General features: G+C 51.0%; 3 protein-coding genes and 1 long non-coding RNA gene across 9 annotated transcripts in view; 3 read left to right on the top strand and 1 right to left on the bottom strand.

Annotated features, from left to right (window-relative positions):
* MSANTD2 (Myb/SANT DNA binding domain containing 2) overlaps positions 1-2,640 on the top strand; it is a 34,663-nt gene extending 32,023 nt beyond the window's left edge. For 5 of the 6 annotated variants that reach the window (XM_025358427.1, XM_025358422.1, XM_025358421.1 and 2 more), the window contains one exon: positions 1,120-2,640. Coding sequence is in view for 4 of the 6 variants with exons in the window: in XM_025358422.1 (XP_025214207.1) it covers positions 1,120-1,972 (853 nt within the window). In the remaining 2 variants the exon portion in view is untranslated. The remainder of the gene's footprint in view (positions 1-1,119) is intronic. The other variant, XR_003115760.1, reaches the window with a different exon arrangement.
* Positions 2,641-3,211: 571 nt separating this feature from the next.
* Positions 3,212-9,992, bottom strand: LOC112606019. Its single transcript, XR_003115575.1, has 2 exons — positions 9,734-9,992; positions 3,212-4,414 (listed from the first exon to the last, which is right to left on the bottom strand). It is a non-coding gene; the product is annotated as an uncharacterized LOC112606019 (long non-coding RNA).
* ESAM (endothelial cell adhesion molecule) lies at positions 6,809-15,839 on the top strand. Its single transcript, XM_025355916.1, has 7 exons — positions 6,809-7,045; positions 10,605-10,783; positions 12,375-12,576; positions 12,757-12,912; positions 14,204-14,326; positions 14,627-14,753; positions 15,006-15,839. Exons 1-7 carry the CDS (start codon positions 6,976-6,978, stop codon positions 15,319-15,321), a joined length of 1,173 nt encoding a protein of 390 aa, XP_025211701.1. The 5' UTR covers positions 6,809-6,975; the 3' UTR covers positions 15,322-15,839.
* Positions 6,840-21,434, top strand: VSIG2 (V-set and immunoglobulin domain containing 2). Its single transcript, XM_025355917.1, has 10 exons — positions 6,840-7,045; positions 14,204-14,326; positions 14,627-14,753; positions 16,277-16,900; positions 17,398-17,555; positions 18,096-18,303; positions 19,134-19,292; positions 20,165-20,284; positions 20,390-20,534; positions 21,237-21,434. Exons 4-10 carry the CDS (start codon positions 16,828-16,830, stop codon positions 21,367-21,369), a joined length of 996 nt encoding a protein of 331 aa, XP_025211702.1. The 5' UTR covers positions 6,840-7,045; positions 14,204-14,326; positions 14,627-14,753; positions 16,277-16,827; the 3' UTR covers positions 21,370-21,434.
* Positions 21,435-21,636: the final 202 nt, after the last annotated feature.

Genomic DNA, 21,636 nt, shown 5'->3' with positions numbered 1-21,636 from the left:
TCAAGAATCGAGCTCCTTCCAGAGCCTTTTTTCAAGAACCTGTTAGCACACACACACCCCTTTCTTGCCTGTGTGTGATTGTATGTAAGTGTGGTGGTTGAGTGTTTTTGTAGGTTAAACCTGTAATTGATGTGGAGGGTAATAGTTCCTTTCCAAGTTAATATTTAACAAACCAATCTTCTAGTATCAAAGTTTTGCTGTACTTGAGAAACAAACTTTATATAGCTTCATATATATACAAGTTACATGATTTAAGCAGCCTGTGAAATTAAAAAAAAAAAAAAAAAATTCCAGCATTTTCTGTCTTATTCTGTTAAGTATACAAGTCAAAATTGAAATAATTCTTTTGCTTCTCTTTATAAAGGGTTTTCTAGCACAGTCTCAATTTATTATCTTGAATGTTACTCTCTTGAAATCTAAGCCTAATGTGAGCCTTTTCCGTCTGAATTCCCAGATCTTAATTCTGTGCTAACCTGACTTCTTTTAATTTTGGGATTAGTAATGAATTTCAGACAAATAGAAAATGTCATTTTCAAAAGGTCATTAGTCATAATCAGTTGTATATTTTCCCACAGCACACACAAAGTCCATTATTGGACTTTCTGAATTTCCAGGTTAGAAATTAAGCTGTTAATTATTTTAAGTGATGCCAGATACTTTTCTTTTCTAAATACAGCATTTTTCACCTTATTTTGGTAAGTAGTTAGGTCCAAAGGCCATCGTAGACATAATAGCCACTTTAAAATGTTATGATCCATAGATTTCTGAAATCCTAGAGTCTAAGGTATGGATTCTGATTATACAGTGAGGCTATAGAAGTCACGGAAAGCAGTTTATCATTAATTCTTAGAAACTTGCTAGGGGTGTGTTTCTTTCATTTTAATAGGTTGATTATCTAGACTTACACTGCCCAGTACAGTAGCTGCTAGTCACATGTGGCTATTTAAATGTAATTTTAAACTAAATATAATTAAAAATGTAATACCTCAGCCACATTTTATGTTCTAGTGGCCACCACATTGAAGAGCAGATACAGAACATTTCCATCATCACAGACAGTTCTATCTGACACTGCTGTTCTAGATACTTAGGGAATTTGACTTTTATTTCTCTTTCCAGGAAGAGAGACATCATGCAGAATATTGTGCAGATTTTGGAATCGGTACAGTTGAAATGGGAACTTTTTCAGAGCTGGACAGACTTTTCAAGGCTCCATCTTTCTAATAAACTGGCCATTTTTGGAATTGGTTATAACACCCGTTGGAAAGAGGATATCCGTTACCATTATGCTGAGATCAGCTCCCAGGTGCCCCTTGGCAAGCGACTTCGGGAGTACTTCAACTCTGAGAAGCCTGAAGGACGGATCATTATGACCCGAGTGCAGAAAATGAACTGGAAAAATGTTTACTACAAATTTTTAGAGATCACTATTAGCGAAGCTAGGTGCTTGGAGCTGCACATGGAAATTGACTGGATACCCATTGCCCACTCCAAACCAACTGGTGGGAATGTTGTTCAATATTTATTGCCTGGGGGTATTCCTAAAAGCCCAGGCCTTTATGCCATTGGCTATGAAGAATGTATTGAGAGGCCCCTCTCACCACACATGGAGCAGCGTTCCCTGGACCCAGGAAAAGAGGGCCGGGTTGACCTGGAAACCCTTTCAGCGCAAACCTCATTACAGGTGGAAATAGAACCCACCCGAATTACCTATTGCTACCTCGGGATTGCTGAGGTCAGGACTCTGCAGCAGTGCTTATTTTTACATTTCCAAGCAAATACCAAAACCTTCAGCAAAGATTGGGTTGGTATTAATGGGTTTTTGTCTCAGAACTGTATTGTGGATCCCGGAGTTTCTCCCAAATCCATCTACATCAAATTTGTAGAAGTAGAGAGGGATTTTCTTTCTGCAGGCTCTTTAGTTGAGTGCCTGGAAAAAGCCATTGGATACCCCTTAAAATTTAACAACTGAATGTCATCCTTCATAAGGATTTGGGCTCTTAGCTCCTTCTTCTCTACTCTCTTCCCATTACCTGGACCACCCCTCATCCAGATGCCGCCATCAGACTCTTCATGGAAACCCTTTCTTCAGTTGGGCCAGTACGACTTCTAAGGAATCATAGTAGACTTGGGCCAGAAAAAACAGACCTCACCTGAAAATGCTCATTTTGAGCAAGCAAGATATATAGCGAACTTGCATAGTGGGTCAGCTATTTCTTTTTTAAAAACAGAAAAACAATTTTTAAATGGATTTTAGAGCCCTAATATAAACAAATGTAGGTACATTCCATATTGGACAAAACTTATACTTTGAGTTTCATATGAAATTGAAAAATTGTATTTTTTTCACAATGTTTCATTTTTACACATCTCTGTGTCTCTATATAAACAACCCTGAATAAATAAGCAATAGATAATGGCAAGTTAAATCTTGATTCACAGTTAAAAAGACTGTTTTTCAGTATCACCCTTAGCTACTATTGTATATAATTTAGTTTCATTTTTTTCACCAACCAAGTGTTTTGCTATTTCCAATCAGTGTTGCCTGCAAAGACCTTTGTTTCTGTGATGTACCAACTTTACAGTTGTGTTGCCATTTAAACCTTTTTTTAAAAAAAAAAATTAAAGTAATTCCTGGCCCCTTGGTGTAGTAGTTGAGCTTTTTGTAGCAGAGTGTGGCCGCACTGGCAGTGGGGGCTGTGCTCTGACTTTACTGCTAAGAATGAAGAGAACAAACAGGGCAGGGGATCTTCACATCTTTTCATTCTCTATACCTCACTGACCAATGTCATTATTGTCAGAGTACCAAAGGTCACTGGACATCTCATTTTGTAATTCTTTTAAAAATGACTAGGATAATCCTTTTGACCCTAAGTACATGAATTTGTAAAAGATTCATTCCTCATCTTTTACACTCAGTACTCAGGGGCAGCTCCCAAGGAGTACAACTGGAAAATTGATATAATCTTGCTGTCTCTCAAAAGGAAGGAAGATCCAGTAGAAACATCTTTTTTTTTTTTTTAGATAGGGTCTTGCTCTGTCACCCAAGGTCTTGCTGTCACCTAGGGTGGAGTGCAGGAGTGCAGTCATAGCTCACTGCAGCCTCAAACTCCGGGGCTCAAGTACTCCTCCTGCCTCAAAGCTTCCTGAGCAGCTGAGACAACATTCTCGAGTGCCACCACACCAGCAATGTTTTCACTTTTTTTTTTTCTTTTTTTGGTAGAGACAGGGATTGTGCTATGTTTCCACCGAGCTAGTCTCAAATTTTTGTCCTCAAGCAATCCTCCCACCTTGGCTTCCCAAAGTGCTGGGATTACAGGTGTGAGCCAGTGGGGCCAGCCCAAAAGTATTTTTTTAGGAGAGGGAATTGACAGGTATAAGTCCATTAGGAAGGTAGCTGTCACATTTAGATCTTTCAGATATTTCTAATGGGCCAATCACCACTCCACTTACAGGTTAGTACTCTTGGCTGAGAATCGCTTACTAACAGAGTAGTCAAGGATCACTTTGGTCTCATGGCAGGAACTTGTTGGATTGGTTATTTATCTTTATGATTTCCCAGCATCTCTCAGGTACTCTACTTAAAGTGGGCTGCAAATCCAGGTAAGAACTCTCATTCTTCTCGTTTTTCTATACTACTGAAGATACAGTTGCATATTAACAAAAAGTGTTCTTTTCCTGCAGCCGGAATGTTCTCAGATCAGTGATTTTCTCATTCTGATGCCTGTTGGTTGATTGATGCTTATCTTTGTAATAACTAGAGAGCTTATAATCAATGAGATGGCTTTTATTTCTGTTAAATATTTGAGTCTGGGGTTATGGAGTTGGGTACTAGTTCAGGGAGAATATAAATATCTTGAGAATGTTTTGAGTGTGGCACCTGTTCTCCCCAGGCAGCATCTATAGGCAGAGGCCTGAGGAAATCCTCCTGAGTTTGCTCTTCTTTGGAACTTAGAATTCTGATCCTAAAGGCTGAGGCAGTCTTGACCATCTTTTAGCCATAATCTCATCGTATTCAGTGCTAAATGCTGTAGGAACAAGCATTGTTACCAGGAATACTTCATGGCATCTCTAAAATGTGGCCACTGACCAGCCCCAAAACTAACATTATGCTCTATGCATTTTTTTTTTCTGCGTCTTCCCATTGTTGTTCGTTGCTTAGCTGGGGCAGAACACTTGGGGAACATTTCGCAAGGATGTTTTAGACCTACTGAACATTACCGAGAATGGGACATTGCTAGACCCACTACCAGCGGCATGGAGAAGATAGCAAAGGCTGGATCCAATAGATGTTTTCACCATTTGCCTTGGGATGGGTGGGGGGTAGAGGACAAAGATGAGCATTGGGAAATGGAGGTTTACCAAGAAAGTACCTTGCTGATACTGGATCTCCAGTCTCTTTGGCCAGAACAGTCTAGAAAAGAAGATAGCAGGATGTCAGATAACTATGAGCATTGCCAAAAATAAAAAATGTACTATTTAGACCTTAATGAAGCTTTATAACTGATTCAAGGGGGACAGAGAAAGTATATTCAAATGTAAAGGTAAATATTAGGAATTACTTTTGAAATCTAAGATGAGATGTGATTGGAAGAAACACTAATGACCTGCAAGTCTCTAACAGATGAAACTGTGAACTTAGCTCTTGCACACATGTTTATGTAAGCAGTTCCCAGGTCACACATAGATCATCTGTGTCATTTACACCAGGGTGGAGAGCAGTCCACCCTAAAATGAATCTTGGCCAAAACTTTCACAAAGTAATGGAGCTACTCTGCTAACTTCTACTACTTGACTGCGTCAGGGTCAGAGGAAAGAAATTGCTGAAATAGGAGACAGGAGATAGTGAGGACAATTCTCTAGGGTCAAAGAATCTTGAAAAGACTGCCCCTGTGTCGCATGGAGACATTCACTGACTACAAATCATTGGTTGCAGCTTTACTTCCCATGTCAGAAGTAATTTGGGATCTGGATTCTGAAGGAAACGTTAGCTACAGGGAATGAATGTTGAGGCTACGCCTTATGTAGCACTTGATCAGGATAAGCACAGCCTGTGTGATTAGATACTTGGTGTTTCTAGGTTAGAACCAAAAGACTTTGTACTTCCTCTCTTGGAAGGAGTTACTTATTTGGGGTGACTTGTCTGGAAACAAAGGAGGGGTGTTTACAAGAGATGGTTTGCAATGCAGACTAAAGCCAAGAAAAATTTGAGTGTGATGGAATAGGAAAACCAAACAACAGCCCCCAACCCCACCACACAATCTGCTTGGCCAAGTCCAAGTTTGTAGCTCCCTACACAAGAGTGTGAGACTGGCAGGTATCTCTTCCTGTTGTCTTTGCCTCCACTGAGCTGCCAAGTACTAGATTCCAGGGTTTGCATGAGCAATTTTGTGTTTGCATAGGCATTTCTCAAAGTCACTGCATGGCAGGTATTTGAAGAGGAGCCAGGCAGATCACACTAGGAAGAAGCAGCTGAGAGGGCGTATGGGGCACTGTATAGAAAAAGACCTTGTGTGAAGTGTGGGCCCAGGGACTACACTCTGTTAAAACAACAGAACTATGTACAGTAAATGGAATCCCGCAGGCCTGGCTGCTTTTCTTCCCAGACAGCCGCGGGCAGCGCCAGGAAATCGTCGTTATGCTTTCTGCCCTCACTGACCTTTGCTGGGTGGTTGAGCTGTGCTGGGATGTTTGAAGCATCTTTTTCTTTTTCCTTTTCTTTTTTTTTTTTGGGCGGGGGAGCTGTTGGACAGAAAAGCAAGAACAGGTGCGTGCCTTTCTGTAAGGGAGCGGCGGCCGCCAGAGGGCGCAGAGGTGCCTTTTGACCGAATGGCGCGGGGAGGGGGGCGTTAAATTCAATTCACAACGAACAAGATCTAGTCTCGGGAATTAAAGGATCAGCGCGCGCCTGAGCCTTTCACTGCGGGAATGGGAGGCACTGAAGATTCGGGGTATAAAGAAGAAACGGAGGGACTGTCCTGTCTTCCTTCTCGCAGCCGCCCCTCCTCCCCAGTCAACATCAGGCCTGTACGCCGCTCATTTCAGGGGCCAAGCTGGGAGCAGCATGCACATTGCCTCAGTTTCCCGCTCAGCTCCTGAGACTACTTTGTGCCAACCTTTCCTGCTCGGAATATGAGGCACAGGCCGGGGTAATCCTCCAGCCTGGGTTGGGGTCTGCGGAACTCGCGGAGCGCTTTTTCCTGCCCGCAGGTGAAGATTCCCCGCGCGCCCTGGGCTCCCGCGCGGCCTCCGCCGTCGCCCTCGCTGCAGCGCTCCGGTGACCGCTCAGCCCCCGCCTCCAGGAAAGCCACAGATTCCCGCGGTACAAAGGAGCCCGCGCGGCCGGCGCTCTGGCCTCTGCCTGCAGCTGGAAAATGCTGCTCCCCTCTTCCTCCTTCAGGAAGGCCGCCCTGATTGGGCCGGGGATGCGGCACCCCCAAGCTTGGAGCGGATTGCTGGAGCCAGAGCCCAGGAGCGTTTACATGTCAGGGGTTACGGGTGGTTCCGACTTCGGATAGTCCCCAAATTTCCCACCCTTCCTGGTCACCCTTCCTATCCCACCCCGGCGGAAGGGGAGGTTATGGCTCAGGATAGTTCTGGAGCCTCCTCTTCCCCCTCCACTCCCTGGCTGGCTCGTGGGGCATCACAGCTTACCTCACCCCTCCCTGCGTTCAGACCTGGAAGAGGCTGCAGGATGCCGCCGTCCGCGCGCTGGGAGCGCCCCCGGGCGGCGGACCCCGCGCGCCCCGCCCGGGAGGACAGCGACCTCTCCGCCCCCTCGAATGCCCCGCCCCGCTGTCGCCGTCGGTCCCCACCCCGCCACCGGCACACAGGCGCGCAGACTTGGGCTGGAGCCGCCCTGGGTGTCGGCGACCCGGCTCCCGCGCACGCTCCGGCCGCTGCGCAGCCTCGGCACCTGCGGGTCCGTGCGTCCCGCAGCTGGCGCCTCTGACTCGGTCCGGGCCAGGGAGGACCATGATTTCCCTCCCGGGGCCCCTGGTGACCAACTTGCTGCGGTTTCTGTTCCTGGGGCTGAGTGCCCTCGGTGAGTGAAACCCGGACCTGGAGGGGACTTGGGATTCGGGATGGGGTGAGTTCGACCCTGAGGGAGAACTTTGGCCACTGCTGCGGAACTGGGTCCCACGACTCGCCCTCCTCCCCTGACCTCCTAATCCCACTCCAGGGCATCGCTGGCTGGCGCTGACTTCTCGCTTTGGCGGGGACAGCTCCCAGTTTGGGTGTGGGGGCGGATGGCTGGGGGAGGTAACGGCATCTCTCGCAAGACCTGGATACCTCTGGGGTGAATTATCGGAACCGTTGCTCACCCTGTCCACTCCCCACCCCCCACCCAGCAGAGCCGGATGAGCTGAGCCGCTAGATGAGACACTGGCTAAAGAGCTTAAGGACTTAACTCTAGCCCCCTCTCATCCCCGACCCCACATACAAGCTGATGAGGAAGATCCCCCGGGGAAATACCTCTGGTCCCCAGGCTTGACACACGCACTTTGTGTCAATTCCCCAGCGCAGATCCTCTCTCTTGGTCCCTCCTGCTTCCTGCCCTGGGAATCAAGGGAGGTGCCCCAAAAGGACGACCGTGAGGTCATTTGGGACACAGGAAATGGGGGAGGGGTTCAAACGCACAGAGAAACAGAATTGTGACCCCCCCCCCCTCCAGGCCCACCACCCCTGTTGGTTCCCAGAGCCAAAGGGATGGGGGAAATTGAGAGGAGGGTGGCCAAAGGTCAGGAAGGGAACCTCCTTGGAGCAAGGGTTTGGGAAGCGTTGGAGGCCTCCAGGGGCGCTGGCTTCAGCTGAAGCTGGGGTGGCTCAGAACTCCACCTGGGAGAGAAGCACCCGGCGGGACTAGGCCCTTTGAAGCTGTTTCACTTGCTATCCCTCAGCTTTCTTGCCATCCCCCTTCAAGGATCTCGAATGGGAGTGAAGGGTGGGTTTAGCTATATTGACTTTAACTCATTTCTCAGGTTGCAGGATGTCAGGACAAGTAAGGCCTGGAAAGCTGTAGAGTGAAATTCAGCCACAATGATGAGGACTGAGATGAGGATCACCAGTGTCCCCTTTAGCCTGTTCTGTGCTCCGCAGTTGTTGGGGCATGCAATAGTACAGTCCTTGGATAAAGTGGGTCTCAAGTACAGCCCCCCAGGCCACACCAAAGCCCGCAGTAGTCTTCTGTCCCTCCGGGCGTGGTGGGCCTGCTCCAGGATCCCTCAAACATCTCATCCCGGCCTTCCCAACTTCAACTTCAGCTCTGTTCCTTCTGCATTCCACCCCAACTCTATCCCCCTTCCTTGTGGGGGGTGGGGGCTGGGGGCTGGAGGAATCTCTGAAGCGAGGGAGGACAGTTCAAGTTGGCTGCCTGAGTGCCCCAGGCTTCACCTGCTGCTCATCTGCAACCCTCTGTCCTACCCCAGCTTTGGGCCTCCGTTCGTCATACTGAAGACCTGGACTCAAAAGTTCCTATCGGCTCCCCTGGGGGTGGCCCAGTCCCCGCCAGCCCCTCGAGGGTTAAATGGCACTGGTGACCGCGGGGCAACGGGCAGGCGCCCGGCTCCGCTCTTCTGAGCTCCCGAGGAGGCTCTCCGCCTCAGCACGCTCCTCCGCGGCTCAGCGCGCTGCCCCTGGGGCGTGAGAAGCCCGCGGGGGGAGTTTCTCAGAGAAAGACGGAGACTAAAAATAGTTGCCCTGGGGAGCGGGCCCATTTCGCTCTCCTTAGGCCCCTGCCGGCTCCCTCACGCTGGCCTCGGAGAGGGCTGTGGGCCGAAAGGGTCCCCTTCTTGGGCTGTCCCAGTGTCCTCTCAGACCCAACCAGCCTCCTTTTCTCTCCCAGTGGCTCCGTGGACCCTGGGACCGAAGAAAAGGGACCAGTTGGGTGACTTCCGAGCCAGCAGACACCCAGGACAGAGAGCAGAAAAGCCTCAGGCCCTCTTCTGTTCCTAGTTTCTGACAGGGCGAAGGGCAAGAAGCACGTGCCCAGACCCCAGTGTGTCCGTTACTATCTCTCTTCACTCTCCTCTACCTTCTGGAAAGTGGAATTATAAATGTGGGACCTGGGGAGGTCGCTGGTGGTCCACAAGGTGAAGGAAGCGCGCGCCCCTTTTGGGCCTCAGGCAGTTCCCTGGCGGAAACCGCTTCTGGCCGCTCGGTGCGCGTTGTAGGAAGGCTGGGGAAGAGCCGGCGGCACCTGCAGGCTCCAGGCGTGCCCGGCCTCGGCGGAATGGCAGCGGGCCGGGTCCCCAGGGGGCGTCCAGCTCCTTGAGGCGGGGACTGTTTCCTCCCGTAGAGCCTCCGGTCTAGTGGCCCCCCCTTCATTGTCTTCTGCCTTATCACTGGGTACAAATTTCCTGCCCAGACCACAGAGATCCTCCAGGAAATGAGAAGGGGGATGCTGCGAAGGCCAAGTAACAGAGGTGGGGGTTCTGTACGGCGCAGCCGGGAAGCGGTGGGGGTGGCTTGCATCCTGGCCGGATCGGTTCCCAGGCCTTAGAGGCCTTCAGCCTGGCTCTCCGAGGGTGAGGGTGGAGAGCGGGGCCTGGCTGCGGCCTCTTCCCGCGGCCTCTTCCCGCGGCCTTGGCCGCCTGCTCGCCACGCAGAGGTGGCGTCTTCTGCTCCGAGGCAGAGGGCCGAGGCCTGGAGGGAGTAGGGCCCGGGACTAGAGCAGCCAGCATCCTCAGGCCTGGCCGTGTGCAAGCCCAAGGTTATTCCCCAAAGGGCTTACCAGTTGACTGCTCTGTTGCCTCCCCAAAGGGCAAAGGATGAGTATTTCAGGACGCCGTGGTGCAAACAATAGCCCCCTCCTCGAGACCAACACCCCGGCCCACCCCGAGTGCCGGACACACTTGTCCGGAGACCGTCGTTCGCCCTGCCCTTAATTCCTTGCCACCCGAGAGTTCTCTGCCCAGATCGCCCGACCCCAGAAGGGCTCCGAGGAGATTTCTGGGTTTCAACTCTCCGTTTTCCAAAGGAAGCCCGCCTCTGGGATTGCGCGGGAGGGCGAGGAGCATCGCATTCACCGGGTCAGGCTTGGGCGCTGGGCCGCTCTGCTCTCTCCCGCTCCTGGCAAGTTCAGAAGGAGCCGCAGGGTTAACAGGTAACCAGGCGGCCTCCCAAACCCCTCCGCCCGTCGGGAACTCAGGAGTGAGGGACCCTGGCGGCCCTGAGCAGCATCGCTACTCTCCCTTGGCTCTCGCTCAGGAAAACTAGGGAAGCAAGTGGGCTACGTGGAAGGTACAACAGAAACAGTCGATCTGCCCTTTCTCCTGATATCTTCCCCTCCTCGCTGGAAATCTGCCCCCTTTCTTTGATGCTCAGAAATCTACGCCTCTGTATACGAATAAATGCATAGAAAAGTGTCCCCATCCCCGCTACAAACGCAGAGGCTGGCGGTGAAGTCGTGATGAAATGGGAAGCAGGACACTGAACCAGTGGTCCCTGGGCACCCCTTGAGGCCTCCAGGGGCCGGACCCCGCAAGGTTCCTCTTTCCTGTTAGAGTGACTTTCCTCACCCTCTCGTGGAGCCGCGTCGGGCAGGGTCCTCGCGCGGGGCTGGGAGCGGGTCCCGGGCACTCACGCCTCGCTCTTGTCTCCAGCGCCCCCGTCGCGGGCCGAGCTGCAGCTGCACTTGCCCGCCAACCAGTTGCAGGCGGTGGAGGGAGGGGAAGTGGTGCTTCCAGCGTGGTACACCTTGCACGCGGAGGTGTCTTCAGCCCAGCCAGGGGAGGTGCCCTTTGTGATGTGGTTCTTCAAAGATAAAGAAAAGGAGGATCAGGTGAGGGAGGAACGCCTTTCAGCCAGCGGCAAGTTGCGCCCAGCGGGGGTTGTAAGCAAAGAGCTGGTGGGGGTGGGAGGGGTAGAGACGGAATGGGGGCCGGGGAAGGAGTTTCAGGGAAGAGCAGAAGTCTTCACCGGTTCAGTTTTTGTTCTGATATGGGAGACTTCCCAAACAATTATCTTTTGCCGACTTTCCCTAAAAATCCAGCACACAAAATACTGTAAAAGTGGAGAGGCATTTTACTTGGTTATGGGGGTGGAGAGGAGGAGGGAAAAAATGGAAGTGGAGGACTGGGAAACGCTTAGGGGAGGTAACACACACGACTTGTAAAAGCATATTTCTGGCCTGGCGCGGTGGCTCACACCTGTAATCCCAGCACTTTGGGAGGCTGAGGTGGGCACATCACTTGAGGCCAAGAGTTCCAGAGCAGCCTGGCCAACATGGTGAAACCCCCGTCTCTGCTAAAAATACAAAAATTTGTCGGACATGGTGGCACCTGCCTGTAATCCCAGCTACTTGGGAGGCTGAGGCAGGAGAATCACTTGAATCCACAGGCAGAGGTTGCAGTGAACCAAAATCCAGCCACTGCACTTCAGCCTGGGCGGCAGAGTGAGATTCCGTCTGGAAAAAAAAAAAAAAAAAGAGCATATTTCTGCTTTTCACATTCTCTGCTTTGAATACTGTCGAGTCACAGGCCACTTCTCTTTCCAAATGATTCTCATCTGTCACCTTGCCCCCCTTTATACCACCTCAAGAACCAAGAGACCATCTCCTCTCACAGTCTCCCGCCCATCTGTCTTGACACCAGGTTTACATCCAAATACAGGTTTACCCAGAAGAGAACGAAACAATGTTCAGAACCCCTGAAAACTGTGTTCAAGGAAGTCATTTGGATTTTTTTGAGACAGGGGTCTCATTCTGTTGCCCAGGTTGGAGTGCAATGGTGCGGTCTTGGCTCGCTACAGCCTCTACCGCTCCTGCTCAAGTAATCCTTCCACCTCAGCCCCCTGAGTGACTGGGACTACAAGCACACGTCACCATGCTAGGCTAATTTTTGTATTTTTTATAGAGACTGTTTCACCATATTGCCCAGGTTGGTCTTGAACTCTTGGACTCAAGCAATCCACCTGCCTCGGCCTCCCAAAGTGCTCACAGGCATGAGCCAATGTGCCCAGCCTCATTTGATACTTTTAAAATATATTTTTCATATTTTTTTTCTCGAAGATGTCTCCCCCCATTGTGTAAGTTTCAGGTCTTACAAACCTGGATCCACCCCAGCAGTCTGAGTTGCATGCATACATACCTCCTATTTACATTGTCCCTCCTCCCACTATTATGTCACCTTTCTAAACACCGCAATTGGGAGATGAGACAATGTACGGGAACCAAGAACTGTTCTGGTGAAGAGGACCCGGGGCAGTGAGAGGGGCTAGGGACAAAAGGTGAATGGGGAGCTGGTTCAGGTTAGAAGAATGGGTGCACGTGAGGGGCATGTGGAGAATGCCAGTTGGGGGAGGGAGATGGGCTGAGCCTGTAGGCACAGTATACACATGTAGTAATGGTAGGGATGTATTATGCCCCACACCAGGTGTTGTCCTACATCAATGGGGTCACAACAAGCAAACCTGGAGTATCCTTGGTCTACTCCATGCCCTCCCGGAACCTGTCCCTGCGACTGGAGGGTCTCCAGGAGAAAGACTCTGGCCCCTACAGCTGTTCCGTGAATGTGCAAGACAAAAACGGCCAAGCTAGCGGCCATAGCATCAAAACCTTAGAACTCAATGTGCTGGGTGAGTGAGAAGCACAGACTTCCGGACCCCTCCCCACCCACACTGGGAGGTCTGGTGAGTCTCTCTCCTAAAGGGCGAGAGTTGGAGGAGGGACAAATGAAGTGACAGAAGGGTGCAGGGCAGAGGGAGAGGATCTGTGGGTCTCCTGGTTGTGGTTTTAATCTGTCTCCCCCTGCCCAGTCCCTCCAGCTCCTCCATCCTGCCGTCTCCAGGGTGTGCCCCGTGTGGGGGCCAACGTGACCCTGAGTTGCCAGTCTCCAAGGAGTAAGCCCGCTGTCCAGTACCAGTGGGATCGGCAGCTCCCATCCTTCCAGACTTTCTTTGCACCAGTGTTAGGTGAGGACACTTCTGGAAACAGCCGGGACTGTGGCTGGGGAAGGGGAAAGATGGGAGGTACCACAGGGACTGGGGTGAAAAGGGGAGCCAATGCTGACAAGCACGGGGGAGGAGGAGGAGGGTGTGGGGAGGATGGGGGCAGAGAAAGATGCCCTGCCAGGGCAGGTATTGTGTTAGGTGCGTTCACTGTGTATACAGAAAGGGGCTCTATAGCTGGAGTCTCTGTGTTCAAATTCCAGCTCTTCTAGTGACTAGCAGTGTGACTCAGTGCCTTCATTCTCAAATTTGTAAAATGCGGATTTTACACGCATCAGCTTGAACTCATTAGTGTGACTTGAACACACCAGTTATAAAAAAGTATTTTAGGGATAATTGAAAGATTTTTAATATGAAGTATTCAATGATTTTAGATAGTTATTTTATTAATTTCCTAGGCATGGCAATGCTATTGTGGCTATATGGGACAGCGTACTTCTTTTTTTGGAGATTTATGCTGAAGTGTTTACTTTAAAATGTCTAAGTAAAAGAAAGAAATCAAATAAATATGGCAAAAAGTTAGCAACTGTTGGATCTAGGTTGTGGAAATATGGATTTTCATTTTGCCTCTGTTTCTACTTTTCACATGACCATTTTTATAACAGTAGCTTTTTCTTTTTTAAAAATAATCTTTATTACCTCACAAGTTTGTTGGGAAATTGTGGCAAGTGCATACACATAAATAATCTAGAGTAGTCTTTGGCACAGGGTAAGCAGCCAATAAACATTCACTGTTATAATGATTAGTTCATATTGTCCTTTCAACACCATTAGGTAGGTCATATTGTCCCCATTTTACAGATGAAGAGATGGAGACCCTCAGATATCAACTACCTTGCTTAAAGTCAGTCACACGGCCTGTCCTGGAACCCATGTTTACCAGTTCCTACCCCAGTGTTCTTTCTCTCTCATCTCATCTGTCTTGCCGAAATAAAAGTAAAATGGTGTTTTGGTTGCTCTTTGCATCACTTTCTCTGCGGCCTCCTGTCGGATATCCACTGGGGGCTTTGACTGAGGAGTGGGAATGGAGGTTATTGCGCTAGCCAGTCTGCAGCTAGGAGCCGAGCCCAGCTGTCACACCTCTCCCCCAGTCAGGGAATAGACAAGCCATGACTCCCAGAGGGTCAAAGGGGACATTCCAGAGGAGGGAAATATATATAAATTTTATATATATATATATATATATATATATATATATTTTTTTTTTTTAATGGGAAAAAGGGTCCCTGGACTGATAGCTAAATTGTGTCCACAGATGTCATCCGTGGGTCTTTAAGTCTCACGAACCTTTCCTCTTCCATGGCTGGAGTCTATGTCTGCAAGGCCCACAATGAGGTGGGCACTGCCCAGTGTAATGTGACCCTGGAAGTGAGCACAGGTCAGTGAGGGGTAAGTGTGGTTAAGAAGAGTGGTCAATGGTGGGGGAGGGGTTGCAAGTGGGGAGGAGGCCTGTCTGCTGAGGCCTCTCATTGTAACAGGGCATGGAGCTTGCCCTGATCAAATGTTTGTACAAATGGTTGGTCAGTGACCAGTCATTTCCTGCTCAACAGCCACCCCTCTCCTTGACAGGGAAAAAGAGGGAATGTGTATGGTGGCAGAAGGGGTAGGGGGAGTGGGATTGGAGAGGGGTGGGAACCCCTCAGCTGGGTGTCCCCCTCTAACACGATGCCTTTTCCAGGGCCTGGAGCTGCGGTCGTTGCTGGAGCTGTTGTGGGTACCCTGGTTGGACTGGGGTTGCTGGCTGGGCTGGTCCTTTTGTACCACCGCCGGGGCAAGGCCCTGGAGGAGCCAGCCAATGATATCAAGTAAGTGTCCCTGGTCTCTGCTGCAGTGGGGGCTCTCCCTGCTCTCCTCACAGAGTCTGGGAATTCAGGCCCCTCTCATCTATTGGAATGGGGTCAGTGGCGGAAACATCATTCCTATGGGCAGATTTTAAGGGAGAGGGAAAGGGGTATTGAAGTGTGCAGGGAGAGGTGGCATATAAGACCAAGCATGTAGAAATGCTCTCCTCCTTCCCCCTCCCACTTCTGACCTCTTGTTATTTCTTTGATGACTAGGGAGGATGCCATTGCTCCCCGGACCCTGCCCTGGCCCAAGAGCTCAGACACAATCTCCAAGAATGGGACCCTTTCCTCTGTCACCTCCGCACGAGCCCTCCGGCCACCCCACGGCCCTCCCAGGCCTGGTGCATTGACCCCCACGCCCAGTCTCTCCAGCCAGGCCCTGCCCTCACCAAGACTGCCCACAACGGACGGGGCCAACCCTCAACCAATATCTCCCATCCCTGGTGGAGTTTCTTCCTCTGGCTTGAGCTGCATGGGTGCTGTGCTTGTGATGGTGCCCGCCCAGAGTCAAGCTGGCTCTCTGGTGTGATGACCCCGCCACTCATTGGCTAAAGGATTTGGGGTCTCTCTTTCCTATAGGGGTCACCTCTAGCACAGAGGCCTGAGTCATGGGAGAGTAATCACACTCCAGACCCTTAGTACTCTGCCCCCACCTCTCTTTACTGTGGGAAAACTGTCTCAGTAAGACCTAAGTGTCCAGGAGATAGAAGAAGAGGAAGTGGATCTGGAATTGGGAGGAGCCTCCACCCACCCCTGACTCCTCCCTGTGAAGCCAGCTGCTGAAATTAACTACTCACCAAGAGTGAGTGGCAGAGACTTCCAGTTACTGAGTCTCCCAGGCCCCCTTGATCTGTACCCCACCCCTATCTAACACCACCCTTTGCTCCCACTCCAGCTCCCTGTATTGATATAACCTGTCAGGCTGGCTTGGTTAGGTTTTACTGGGGCAGAGGATAGGGAATGTATTTTTAAAACTAACATGAAATATGTGTTGTTTTCATTTGCAAATTTCAATAAAGACACATAATGTATGTATGGGATAAGAAACAAGTTGCCTTTTCAAACTAAGAATTCTAGAAATTAAGCTTCAGGAGCACGCAAAGTGGACCCCTTCCCAAGCTGTGTACCCAGGAGGGCTTCTCCCCACAGGCTCAGAGCAGCTCTTCTAGTGTTTAGAAGGGTCCTTGTTTGTCACGTGGAGAAGAGGAGACTCTGAGCTACTCTGAACAGCAGAGGGATGAAGCTGGCAGCTTTCTGCTGGAGCTTGAGTGCTCCCAGCTACGGGGTTCGTGTACCTCATCTGCATCCTCTTCAGGGACAGGGGAGAGGAAGCTCAGGAGGGCTCCTCTCCCACACCACGGAATTCTTAACAAAAACACTTCTTGTCCATCTGGAAGAGATCTCTGTTGTTACTGAGGGAGAGCTGGGCATAGTATGGGGGTGCAGGTCTGTGTCCAAATTCTGCCATGTTTTTTCCTACCAAGGGTGGGGTCTCTTTTAGATCTCAGTTTCATGCCCACAGTGGCTGTGGAAATGGAGAGGTGCTCATTTCCACCGAGACTCCTACCTCAGCAAGTGGTGAAATGAAAAGCGGCGTGGACAGAAAGGGTTTGCGGCCTGGGGCTCACACTGATAGTGAGGCTCCGAGCTGGGGACCCCACTTGCCAGCTCTGGGGTAGCAGGACACCTTCCAAAGTCAGCTTTCCTCCCGGAGCTCCAGTGCTGAGCCCCTCTCTGCAGAAGGCCCACACCAAGCCCAGCCCTTTTCCCAAGGCCTGATAGCTTCAGACTTTGGGGAGAAGAGGAAGGAAGGAGGGAGCAGGAATAGAGAGATTGGAGAATTGGGGCTGGAGGAGAGGAGGGAGGCCCACTTTTTTTTTTTTTTTTAACCTGCGGTGCCGGCCTCTCCCCTGTTTGCTCTGAGATACCAGTCTCGCTCCTGCCCAGCCCGGGCGGCTACCCTTGGGTGCTCCCTTCCCTCCCCAACACCCAGACCGACCTTGATCGCCCACCTGGCAGGAGCAGGACAGGACGGATGGACGCGGCCATGGCCGAGCTCCCAGGGCCCTTTCTCTGCGGGGCCCTGCTAGGCTTGCTGTGCCTGAGTGGTGAGGAGGCGCCAGGCAGGACCACGGCGAGAACTGGGGGGCATAGGCCTGGCTTCCCGGGCTCCTTGGGACCCACTCTGTCCCCGCCAGGCCAGATGAGGCTGCCGTGGGCCTCAGGGGCCCTAAGGCGCCTGGGGTGAGGCCGGGGAGGGGGTGTCGAAGGCCCGGAGTGGGGAGGAGAGAGGCCCCCAGGCCGGCGGGCGAGTTCGGCCTCTCCGCCCGCACAGGCCTGAACCACCCCACCGCAGGGTTACTGTTTTCCTTTCTCTGCTAAACACACACACCGTCTTACCGGCCCGGTTCCGGCTCTTTTACCCACAAAGACCCGGCCCCTCCCGGAAACCTCAGGTTTTGGGAAGGGAGGGGTTGGATTGAGGGAAGAGCGTTGTGCTCTGGGGAGGGAGCCCCTAGCTTCCAATGTAGATGCCCGGGGGTGGGCCCGACCCTCCAGATCACTGGAATTTGGGTTCCTACCTCCCTCTGGTCCCCGGCCCCAGGGCTGGCCGTGGAGGTGAAGGTACCAACGGAGCCGCTGAGCACGCCCCTGGGGAAGACAGCCGAGCTGACCTGCACCTACAGCACGTCGGTGGGAGACAGCTTCGCCCTGGAGTGGAGCTTTGTGCAGCCTGGGAAGCCCATCTCTGAGTCCCATCCAGTGAGCTATGAGCAACTGCATGAAGCTGGGTTGGCCTGGAGGGACAGGAGCCCAGGAAGAGGGCATGGGGTAGGGAGGGGGCGTTTGGGGATCAGTATGCTTCGATGAAAAGGTAAGTGGGCTCTCCCAAGATCTTTTCAGAGCTGCAGTCTGCCTGACCCTATATCTTCCTTTCCTCTCCCATAGATCCTTTTTCCAACTCCCCTGCCTTAGTGTATCCATTGACACTAAGGTGTTGTGACTGATACCAAGATAATATGCTGCCTCTTCTGTCTCTCTCTTAGAGAGATGGGGGGGGGGGGAGAGAGAGATAGAGAGAGAGAGAAAGAGAAAGAGAGAGACCAATGGATCAGGTTCATTTAGCACCTAAAAGGGGGTGGTGTTTGGGAACAGAGAGACCTTTGAGGTTCCAGCTACAGGGTGTCAGCTCCCTGGCTGATGTAAGTCAGGGGCCTCTTATACCCACTTTGATGAGGAAGGACTGTAGAGTTGATGCTAGGCAGAAAAAGGCACATATGTGTGTCTTCTGCCTCTCCCCAGATCCTGTACTTCACCAATGGCCAACTATATCCAACTGGTTCTAAGTCAAAGCGGGTCAGCCTGCTTCAGAACCCCCCCACAGTGGGGGTGGCCACACTGAAACTGACTGACGTCCACCCATCAGATACAGGAACCTACCTCTGCCAAGTCAACAACCCACCAGATTTCTACACCAATGGGTTGGGGCTAATCAACCTTACTGTGCTGGGTAAGGCAGGCTGGGGATCCATGAGCCACATACTCTTTCACATACTTGGGGGGGGTTTGCACTGGTCCTGCTAAATCTCCAGTTTCTGACTTTTGACCCCAGCACACAACTGCACTGGGGGCCCCAAGCAAAAATACTCTCTCTTCAAGTCTTCTAATCCAGATGGTCATACTCCAACTCCACCCTCCACTGAGAGCATCTCCTCCATCAGAGCCTAATAACAGAGGGTGGGAGAGAAAGCCCTTCCCATACGTGGGGATCTGAGTCTGCTCCCAGAAGCTCCATCATGGGGGAGCCTCTCATTGGGAGTTGGATTCTGTCCCTCCCAAGGTCAGTGGCAGAGAAGGGGAGTGGCCATCAAAGGAACAAGGGCCGATATTACTGAGCAGCAACTTTGTGCTCAGAGCTTCTGTCTCAACCCAAACTAGAGCCTGTTCAGAGATGAGCAACCACAAAAACTATCAAAGAGGCTGGCAGTGTTTAGATGGAAAAGAGAAGGCCTAGGATGGGTGTATGACTGCTGGATTCAACTATCTGAAGGGCTGTCATGTGGAGGAGAGATTTTAATTTCTCTTTGTGGGCCCAAAGGGCAGGAACTGAAACCAATGGGTAGATATTATGTTAACACACATTTTGGCTCAACATGAGGAAGAGTTTTCTCTAACAATCAGAATTTCCAATAGTGGAAATCTCTCAGTTCCTGGGGATGCAGTGGTGTGTGGACACAAGAGGACCACTGTTTGATAGGGGTATTGAAGTAGAGAATGTAGCACCTAATGAAGTTGGGAGTGGGGTTGGAAGATTGCTGAGGAACTTTCTGTTTTTTGCAGTTCCCCCCAGTAATCCCTTATGCAGTCAGAGTGGACAAACCTCTGTGGGAGGCTCTACTGCACTGAGATGCAGCTCTTCCGAGGGGGCTCCTAAGCCAGTGTACAACTGGGTGCGTCTTGGATCTTTTCCTACACCTTCTCCTGGCAGCATGGTTCAAGGTAAGGGCCCAGGGCATCAGGAAGAGGGGACTGGAGACCTGGGTAAATCTGCCTCTTCCTTGGCTTCCTGTATTATTCCCTCCTGCCTGTCTTCCTGCACAGTGTGTGGCTGGGTGATCCTGGGAGTATTTCTCAAGCTGAATATGTTACTGATATCCTGGAAGAAAGTAGAGGGCAGGGAGCATTCTCTTGATGCCCACCCATCTGCCTTGGGGAGATTTCTTTCAGGTTTCCTAAGGGTCATGGATCACTTCCAAACTTCCTAGAGAGGAAACTGAGGCAGAGTAGCACGGACTGTCTTGAATCTTTTAACCAGTATCTTTGGAGGAGCCTTAGTTTCTCAGCTTCCTCTTCCTGGATTCAGTTGTTCTCTCCAGCCCCAGCAAACTCCTTTATCAATCCAGAAATGAATGAGCCACCCCCAGATCACCTCCTGGTATGTGCTTTACCTTCTCAGGCAAAGGTAAACAGTTTAGAAAAGCATTTGTGTCCACTTAGAGCCACCCTACAGGATGCAGTTTCTAGCAATCAAGCCTTTTACCCCAAACCAGGAACCTGACATCAGCTAGGAAGCACCCCACCCTGACTCCATGGCCAGTTTCTGAATCCTTCATGAGTGTACAGTCCTCCTCCTCCCAAAAAGGCAGCTATGTAGGGTGGAAAGAACAGGTAAGTTGTAGCAGCTTTGGAATTCCTCTCTGGGTCTCCTCAGATACACTACTTCCTTTTTCTGAACTGGTTTCCCCACCAATAAAAAAAAAATTAGTTCCTCCCTGACAGGATTGTTGTAAGGATGACATGAAATGTGCTGTCCTCATAGAGGTGCTCACTGAGTTGAATGGGCCGCAGAACACTTCCTCTTCATCCTCTAGATGAGGTGTCTGGCCAGCTCATTCTCACCAACCTCTCCCTGACCTCCTCGGGCACCTACCGCTGTGTGGCCACCAACCAGATGGGCAGTGCATCCTGTGAGCTGACCCTCTCTGTGACCGGTAGGGATGCTGGGTGGAGGCCAGGCCAGCAGCCTTGTGTTGGGGAAGCTGTCGGCTGGTGGGCCAAGGAAAGCCTGCAACTCTGAAGGTCCTGTATCTCCTTAGAACCCTCCGAAGGCCGAGTGGCCGGAGCTCTGATTGGGGTGCTCCTGGTCGTGCTGTTGCTGTCAGTTGCTGCGTTCTGTCTGATCAGGTTCCACAAAGAGAGGGGGAAGAAGCCCAAGGAGACATATGGGGGTAGTGACCTTCGGTGAGCAGAAGGGCTGGGGGATGGTGCAAGGAGGGAGGAAGGGGCTTGGGTTAAAAGCAGGTGCCTGCAGTTCTCAAACTCCAACATCATTCAGTGTGTTTAGGGGTAGGAGGTATTGTTCAGCCCTGGGATTTGCTGGTGGCAGCAGTATAACCTGTGTATTTGAGGGTGCAGGCAAGCAGTACAGGGTGGAGTGGCTGGTAAAAGCTGTGGCAGGGAAGCTCAGTTTGCAGGACTGCCCTGCCCCTCCTCATATTTAACAAAGTTTACTTTTCTGTTCTGAACCACCTGGGAGTAGTAGTGGCTTGTAGATGCCGGGAGCTGGATTTGTCCTGAGCAGTCAGCTGAGTTCAGTTCTTCCGTGGAGGAAATCAGGAAAGGGGAGGAGAAGCTGCCTCTGTCATCCACTTTAGTTGCCAGTCAGGGTCTAGGATAGAGATCAGAGCAATATTTCTCCAGGTGGAGTCCTCAGATTACCTGGACAGAAATCACCGGGAACTAGTTATACATTCAGATTCAGGCCACTCCTAGCCTTCCTAGAGTTGTGTGTTAGGGAGTGATGAGGCCCAGAAACTTCATTTTGACCAAAGTTCCGCAGATTATTCTCAAGCACAGTGAAATTTAAAAGTCCCCAGGTTAGAGGATGGCCCTCCTCTGCAGGAGGCTTCTACTGTTCACTAAGAACTTGCCTATACCCATCAGGGAGGATGCCATGGCTCCTGGGATCTCTGAGCACACTTCTGTGAGGGCTGATTCTAGCAAGGGGTTCCTGGAAAGACCCTCGTCTGCCAGCACCGTGACAACCACCAAGTCCAAGCTCCCTATGATTGTGTGACTTCTCCCAATCCCTGGGAGGGCGGTGAGGGGGAATATCAATAATTAAAGTCTATGGGTACCATACTGTCTCCTTCTTTCTGCTGGTATGGTGAATTCCTCCAGGCGGCAAGAGTATCAACAGTAAGAGAAGGAATGGGCTTGAAGTCCGAGAAAAGGTAGGTAGGAAGTTTGGTTGGGTCAAAGGGGTAGGTTTCAACCTAGGTGCCTCTCCACTTCAATCCACCAGCTCCCGATTTTTGGTTTGGCCCAAGGAGACTTGTTCAAG

Source organism: Theropithecus gelada, chromosome 14 (assembly GCF_003255815.1).
Source record: "Theropithecus gelada isolate Dixy chromosome 14, Tgel_1.0, whole genome shotgun sequence".
NCBI lineage: Eukaryota > Metazoa > Chordata > Mammalia > Primates > Cercopithecidae > Theropithecus > Theropithecus gelada.
This window is presented reverse-complemented; position numbering and strand designations above follow the sequence as displayed.

Coding starts and splice junctions, on each gene's coding strand:
- VSIG2 (XM_025355917.1), top strand. CDS start 16,828: ATGGACGCGGCCATGGCCGAGCTCCCAGGGCCCTTTCTCTGCGGGGCC. Junction 19,293..20,164: donor TCCTGGCAGCATGGTTCAAG/GTAAGGGCCCAG, acceptor TTCATCCTCTAG/ATGAGGTGTCTGGCCAGCTC. Junction 20,535..21,236: donor TATGGGGGTAGTGACCTTCG/GTGAGCAGAAGG, acceptor TATACCCATCAG/GGAGGATGCCATGGCTCCTG.
- ESAM (XM_025355916.1), top strand. CDS start 6,976: ATGATTTCCCTCCCGGGGCCCCTGGTGACCAACTTGCTGCGGTTTCTG. Junction 10,784..12,374: donor ATAAAGAAAAGGAGGATCAG/GTGAGGGAGGAA, acceptor GCCCCACACCAG/GTGTTGTCCTACATCAATGG. Junction 14,327..14,626: donor GACCCTGGAAGTGAGCACAG/GTCAGTGAGGGG, acceptor TGCCTTTTCCAG/GGCCTGGAGCTGCGGTCGTT.